Here is an 8,134-nt window from a genome sequence, read left to right on the forward strand (position 1 = left end):
CTCCCCCCCACCCCCGCCGGCCGTTTAGGAGCTTAGTCTAACTGAATGTTGAGAAAGTGGAGATAAATGTAACAAGAAGATTTAAAAGCATGGTCAGTTATGTGGTAGCAAATGATTTTCGATAGGGTACTTAGCTTGCCTACAGACATCACTGTTGGAAATAAAAACATGCTATATACGTTAAGTATTGCAATTTTTGCCTCAGGCTCTAGCAATTACTTGGAAATTGAAACTCATAATAACTACAACATTTTATACTTTCGTATAGGTTTGGAGAAGACTTCTAATTTCTTCTGTTTCTCATAAATAAGAGGGATAAAGGGAAATCATAATCACCAGCATATAGCATTTGATGAAACCTGTGACTTTGATTAAGTGGAAGCTTAATGTCGTCTGTCACGTAAAGCATAGTGACACACAGAGAGTGCAGGGATGGCTGAAAACATGGACTTCCCAAGTCAGTGGGGTGCTGCAGCAGTACTAGACAAAATACAGAAAAACTGAAATCTCTTTGCCTTATTGTGTACATTTTTTACATTTGGTTACCAGTTAACACTCTGACTCCACATGCAGAAGTTGGTTCAGTGTCATAATAAAGGTTACAGCAGTGAATAGCTAGCTTTGCTTTTCTTTCTAGTCAAAAAATTATCAATCATCTTAAAAGCATGGTTGGTTGCAAAGTTTTAGGTAACTTTTTAGTATGTCTTTTTCAATGTTTTCTCACCAAGCACAAGGAAGATGTTTTCCTGTGATCTGTTAAGTACTCATCATTAAAATATGAATCTGGGAACGTTTGCTGGCTTGTTGTGATGAGCCAGACAGTTACATGTCAGTAACTCCTCCTCCTCCTCCTTTTTGGCTATGCGTGCCAGTATTGTCTCCTTTTTGTAGAGCCTCTCTTAAAAATGCCACTGAAAGCTGTAGGCAGGAGGTGGGTGTGGTTGGGAGCAGGAGAAAGGGGCATATGTACTGGGCATGTCAGTAATCCCGACTGACCATGGTGATAAGTGTCTTAGGGTTGTTCGTAAAATACCAAAGCATTGGGTAATTGTGCTTTAGTCTTAGGGTCAGTGCAGCTGATGGTTCCTACCAATGCTCTTTTCATTAGTGAGTCTGACATGGTCTCTCATGCAAAACTTGCTCCATAGCTGGTGAGCTGAGGTGAGGTTTATCGCTGGATCCTTTTCCTTACCTTTCTGGGCAGATGGGTGTAACTTAGCTTCTCCTGGTAACACAGCCCTCCTCTGTTCACAATGACCCTTTAAGGATGATAAAAAGTGACTTTGCAGTGATAATAACCAGTTTCCTCACCAACCTCAAATAAATCTCATCTGGTCCTACCTGCCTCTTAAGATCTCCACATTTTCCCTCACATAGTGTGTGTTTTGATGATGCTTGTGACAAACATGCTAATAGCTGAGCAAGGGTACTAGGAAGTGCAGTTTAAATTAAGAGTTTCATAACCAAAGTTTTCATGTCTGCCTGGATGACCCTGAAGAGTAATTGTTTCTGCTTCTGTTGAGCCCTTGAAATTATGGCAGGCAACAACCTGAAATCAAAAAAGCCTCAAAAACAAAAACAAAAAAATTTCCATTCATTAAATAATTCAACTGAACTGGCCAGGGTTGTGGCTGTTCTTAATCTTTGCCCTGTGTGATGAAGATGCCTGGGGTCACTGCTTGGTGCTTGGATTGAGCCAGCTTAGTTTGTTCCTGCTGGATTTCTTTTCTGATCTACGTCTGTTCTATGCGTTCCTGCAGTGTATGGATGCAACACACACTTGCTGCTTTCCTACATCCGAAAGACTATGTTCTACAAAAACTCCTACTTTCCCTGAGAGTCATCCAGTGTGCTTAGCACTTGCATCTCTTCATTCCTACTAAGGAAGGAGAGTATAAGCCAATGCCAGCCTGTTTGACATGTTATGGTGTGTTTTGCTTCTAAAGAGAAGACATTCTCTTTTTTTCAATCAACATTTCTCAGAAGGCAAGGTTATTTAACAGTCTGTTTTTCCTCTCATCCATACCAATTAAAAGCAAAAATTTTTTATTCCTAGAGAAGTGTATCTTGAAAACATTGCCATAACATTTCATTGTGATTTTCCTATTTTTCTCTTGCCTGTATGTAGTTTAAAAAGACGTGTCATTCTGCAGAGTAAGAGAGCTGGGGAAGCTATTTGCTTGCTTTAAACTATATCACAAGGCTTGCTGCCACTATTCCAAGCAGGGAGCATTGACTTGAGTAACTCTGGCCTAGTTAATTTATTATTATATAGACTGTAATTACATATACTTTACGGGTCTCCTAAAATTAGTAACTTTCCCCCATCAATTGCTTTGTAATTGAAAAACTAAACAGCAGTGATCTGTGTGTGCCCTAGAAAGCTGGGAGCTTCTCTTTCCTTTAATAATTACACGTGAAACTTGCCTGAAGGCATAAGCGTCTGTATTTTCTGCCTCGTGTGCTCCCTTGGTTCATTCAGGACCCATTAGATTTGATGGAGCATTCACCTGAGTGGAGGATGATAGAGGGAAAACTAGATCCCTGAATGGTTTTACTGCCAAAGCGTCTGTATGATTCCTGGGAGGTTGATGGGATGCAGGGGGTGTCAGCCTTTACTTAAAGACAGCTTTACATAGCAACAAGCACAGTCTTAAAAGTTCAAAAACTTGATGATAAGTTCGTGGCTTGGGCTACTTGAATCATTTAGTTCCACGCTTACAAGATCTAGCAGACTTCCTTCAGTTTTGCATTCTGAGCAGCAGTGCTTTCTATTCTGTAGCCTGTGAGAACTAATGCAGGAGTTACTGAGGCTGTAATAAGCTGCTGTTGTGCCGGTGTGATTTATAAGGTCTGCAGAAGAGCTTTTCGTTCCATCTCCTGAGATTATTAGTACTACCACGCTCTGTATGTAACAAGCCCTCAAAGAGAAATCGTTACAATTAAGTTTCTTGCTTGGACCTTGCTATTTTCGTGTTCCCCAGGCCTTTCACACCTGTGTGAGAGTGAAGAAAGCTATTGTTGGGACCTTGCAAGGGGAAGGAGATGTAATAGAAGAGTGGGTGGGTTTTCTGCATATTAAATCTGACATGGGAAAGAATATGGTCCAAGTAGGAAGCCTTATTCATAATCCAGGGCAACCTTTTTCCTCAGTAAAGTCTAAAAGCAGAAACTTTCCATCCTAGCTTTATAAATGGCACTGCTAAGAAATGTTGGAGCGGAATTAGCAATACTTCTGTTAACAGAAGATGTTTTTAAAAATACCATCCATCTTTCTTATGAAGTATACACTCATTCACGTTTGAAAGTATCTCACGTTATTTATTCTCTCTCTGCTTTTTTCTCTTTCAGCGTCTGGCTCGTACTGGAATAATAGTTACTACTAGCGAGGCTATATTGCTGCAGCTGGTAGCTGATAAAGAACATCCAAAATTCAAAGAAATCCAAAATCTCATTAAGGCAAGTGCCCCTGAGTCAGGGCTCCTTTCCAAAGTGTAAAGAGGATATGGAGGAAGCATATCTCATTATCGTGTTTTAGGAGGAAGAAAAGCTGTTAGCGCACACGTACACCTTCTTTCAGTCGAAGTTTGGTAGAACTGTAAAATTAAAAGTTGGCATACTTGTGCTTGCCTTAGCAAAATTGTCTGGTTATACATCTGGGTGCCACTATGTTCTGTTTAGTTACATCTGTCAGAGGCATTGGATGCTGTAGGACCCTTTTGTTGTCAAATTTCCTTATTTATTTAAAAAACAGAAATAAACAGAGGTGCCTGCTAGTCTATACTATACACTGATTGTAACAGCTCCAAAAAATCAGTATTTCTGTGACACCTTTTGATTGTGCACTTCGTAAAAGTGTTCTGTGATACTATGTTTTACTTTTGTATTAATAGAAAATAATTACGTATTGGAAAAATGTGATGTGATACACTTTAATGTTCTATGTAAGTGGAGTATTTTAATAGGACATAAGTTAAACTAAAACCGAGTAAGATACATGGACTACATGTGCGCTTTGGTTCTCTAGGATAAAATTTAAGCGCTTTGCTTTGTAGACAAGACACATAGATCAAGCAGCAGCTGATTTGATTGTTCTAGGTAGCTGAAGCTGGCAGTGATTCTGAAACTGACTGTCCAACCCTGTACTTCACTTAAGTGTATTTCAACAGAAAACTGTCATTTAATGAACTCTTTATAAACAGCTGGTGTCAAGTGCTTCAGAACTAGCAGATTACCAAAACCTTAAATTGGCAGTGCTAAAGATGTTAAAGAGCAAAAAGCTTTTCACCTTCAAGTGCTGAACCTACTACCATCTTTAGGTTTATTTGTCGGTTTTCACCTCAGTTTAGTTAGATTGAATAATACCATCTATTTGTTCATTTGGCCAAGTGAGCTGTGAAAGAAACATCACCTTCTCTAGGTTTTATGCTTTTTTTTGTTGGCTGCACTCGCCTATAAGCATTCTTCAGAAAAAATAGCATCTTTAGAAAGTTATATATATATATATATTTTCTATCTAGAACCATTCTTTTAACACAGTGGTTCATAAAGGCACTTCTTTCATGTTCCAGTGGTTTAAACAATGTTGTATAAAGTTTACAGTGTGACTGAGACATTTATTTTTTTAAAAGAGTACTAGAAGATGTCATACTGAACACTGATCTTTTGGCTAGAAAACCAGAGTACGTGTATTGTTTTAAATTCCTTGTTTCCCCCACAAGATGGCTCTAAAAGAATTGTTTCAGAGAATTGTAACCTTTATATGTTCAAAACAAATAAAATGTTAACATTTGCTGTCTCTCTTATACTTGTGATATTTATTGAAGATCAAATCCTGAAAGCTGTGTTTGCCATGGACCTTATGCTGTTTTGTGCAGCTGCAGAATTTCTATAGACGTCATGGGAATTTTGTGTAAAGATCAAGGGTGGATAAGGTCTAACAATTCTTGTCTTCTGCGTCTAGTTACGGTGTTATTTTGTGCTCCAAAATATGAGGAATAAACGTTACGCTTCAAATTGGAGGCAGGGAGTCGAGTTGAAGAACCATTGTCCTATATCACTGACCTACTTTTTACCTTCTTTTCTGGTATATTAATCACGTTGCCTAGCAGTATAAAGTCCACTTACATAAATCAACAGCCGTGCACAAAACCACTATAATGACATGAAATATATATGATATAATATGAAATAAACGGGGATTTTTTGCTTTCTTCCCTTTATGTGTTGATGGTACCTAAAGTTAGTAATTGAAGGAAAAATGGTAACAGTTTTTTTACATGTTTATTTTTGGAACAATGACAATTTCCTTAATAACAAATAAATTGTTACTAAAAGCTTACCGTTTTTGTACAAACATAAGTTGGAGGACAGATGTCACAAGTTCCTGTGCACACAGTCCTTTCCTAGCTGAGGTTTTTTTCCACAAGGGGAATCATTTTATAGCAAGATGGCACTAGAAAAGAATCTGTAGAACACATTGATATTCTCTGAAAACACACTGATATTCTCTGTGATGATTTAATTTTTTTTTTTTAAATATTTGGATAGTCTTCTCTGGCAAACTAGGTTTTGTCAAGATCCTTGAATTGTGGTTTGTTTTTTTTTTGTTATTCCATCAACTTAAGAATGCAGAAATACCCAGTGTTATGCTATAGAACTGGGCTCCTAGATGTGAATTTATGGGTGGAATATTGAAGTCTTTCTCCTTCGTTAGATGGGTGCATTAATCAACATCACATGGATCATTCAGATGAGATTCTAGGAGTGTTTATTTAAGAAGAGTAGAAAACATATTGCATATTTCTCTTACATAAAGTAGGTTTATTCACAGCAGGGAATTTCCTTTGCTCTAACTCATCTGTATTTCCTGTTCTCTGACAAGAGGGTGTTCCCATGCAGTAGAACAGCAGAAGTGAGCTGTGTGAGAGGAGGTCTGCATGCTTTTGCATTATCTAGTGTAAGTAGTTTTGCCCTGAAAGTACATGAAATAAATTAATGAAATAAAATGGAGAATTGCTTAGGGGTACACTCAAGTGACTGTAAAGAAGTCTAATCCATCGCTGCCTAGGTGCCAAGCAGTCCTTTATTTGAAGGCTTCACCACAGCTGTAGATAAGCAACATGATTGCCACCTGCTGTAGGTAGTTTCAGCTTCCTTGGGGAAGCAGAAGGACAGTTCTTGATGGAGAAGGCTGTTTTTTTTTTTTTTAATGATTTTTTTTTTTTCCCCTTAGTAGGTGGTCTCTTTCTGTGCAAAATTGTTGATGTGGTGTTAGCCTCTCTGGAGTAACCGATGTTTTTTTAATGATTTTTTTTTTTCCCTTAGTAGGTGGTCTCTTTCTGTGCAAAATTGTTGATGTGGTGTTAGCCTCTCTGGAGTAACCGATGTATAAATTCTACACTAAATATAATAACAGGCATGTGCATGATTAGTTTTTCTCTGTTAAACCCTTAAAAAGGTGAGTGCTTTTTTCGTACTCAACAGTTTAGGTTTTGAGTTTAAAATATGATTCTATCTATTCACAGAACCATGGTCCTTTTACTGTTTTGATACCTGTATGATAATTTTGTTTGAAGTAGTAAACCAAGCTTCCTCTACCCTTTGCAAAACCTGAAAAAAGAGAATGAATTTAAAGTAAGCTGTTGCTAGCCATTGTTTTCTATTATGGTCATCACAAATGACTAGGGAAATGATTCCATGGGACTGCTTCACCATTATTTCTGCACTTGCCTCAGTAGATCTCAGATAAATGTGCACTTACTCAATAGGCAGCATGATTTATTTATGTTTCCTTGTAGATATCACAGTCATGCCCTCTCCGTCCCTCCCTGCGCACACACACACACACTCACGCAGTATTTATTGCATTACCTAAACAATAACATAAATCTTTCAGGAGAAAAGAATTAAGAACAATCTTCTCTTTTTTTTTATGTGAGCACTTTTTTTTTCTTATGGAAACCTCACTGAGGTTTTTTTTTTCAAGATTTTTGTTGAACTTCAAGTCTTCTACTGCTACAGATTTGTTCTCTTAAGTAAAAGATGAACATTCAGTGCTTTGTTGCTCTAAAAACTTTGTTTCCATGAAACATGAAGTAATAGCTGAAGCCATGCAGCCCTGAGGAAAGGCTTTTTTATTGAGGAGGAGGAAGGCTTTCACTTGGATAAGTGGTGATGCCAAGTAGTGCTGTTATGTAGTTCACTTGTTATTCCTCAGTGTTTTCCACCATACTAAGTGCTGTAGCAGTGACAGAAGGTGTCAGTGATTTGTAGAATCTGGGGGTTTTTCCTCCCTCCTCTGGATGAATAAGAGATAAACTGTATTAGATGAGTATAACAGATGTCCGTCAGATAGGTTAAGAACATCTGGTCTGCAAATGGGCTATGGCAGGAAATACTTGGGGAAAAAAAGTTCTGTTTTGATTGTCCAGTGATGGTTGTTTCTTAATATTCTGCGAATATTAAGAAACAGAATACTTTAATGAAACTATTGTTAGACCATTCTGTAATCTCAAGAAGTGCAAAGCAGAGGTTATGGCTGATAGTATGCTGCTGCTTCTCATAGGATAGAACTAAATTTTTATATATATATATATGTATGAAAAAAGATAAAGCAAGCTGTGGGGCCTGGTCTTTTAATACTCATTTAAATTGCGTAACTTAGTTTTTCATATGAGATAAAAGAATATTTGTGAAGGACTGCTGTGAATAGAAGGAATTTGTTAAGTATTAGCCTGCTTAGGTCAGCTTAACAGACTTACTAAAACCACCAGGGTTGGCAGCTCTCCTGCCAGTGACAGCATTAGGCTTTGCCTTAATGAAACCCATTTATGTGCTCAAGAGAGAAGACTGAGCAAACAAATGAAGAGAGCAGTTAATAGAGAATAGATGGTGAAGTACAAAGGTAAAATGGGGAAGAAAACTTGTTTTCTTGTTATTACTGATTTTTTTTTTCTTCTCTATGACATTGTTAAGAAGCTGGAACTTACTAACATAGAATTACATACCTTCAGCTTGCAAAAACTGAGTAGATCACAGCATTCTTCTTTACTCCTGTCTTATTGTGCACTTAATTCTCTTCCTGGTCTGTTTTTACCTTGCTTGCATTACCATGTAAGTGTCCAAAAAGCAG

At 37.7% G+C, this 8,134-nt stretch overlaps 1 protein-coding gene across 1 annotated transcript in view; it reads left to right on the forward strand.

Moving 5' to 3' along the window:
* The window catches only part of ISOC1 (isochorismatase domain containing 1), a 5,375-nt gene extending 1,635 nt beyond the window's left edge, over positions 1–3,740 (forward strand). The window contains exon 4 of the mRNA XM_010145947.1: positions 3,352–3,740. Coding sequence (XP_010144249.1) covers positions 3,352–3,498 — 147 coding nt within the window. The 3' untranslated portion in view covers positions 3,499–3,740. The remainder of the gene's footprint in view (positions 1–3,351) is intronic.
* Positions 3,741–8,134: the final 4,394 nt, after the last annotated feature.

The sequence above is a fragment of the Buceros rhinoceros genome, unplaced genomic scaffold (genome assembly GCF_000710305.1).
Source record: "Buceros rhinoceros silvestris isolate BGI_N320 unplaced genomic scaffold, ASM71030v1 scaffold34931, whole genome shotgun sequence".
NCBI classification, from domain to species: Eukaryota; Metazoa; Chordata; class Aves; order Bucerotiformes; family Bucerotidae; genus Buceros; species Buceros rhinoceros.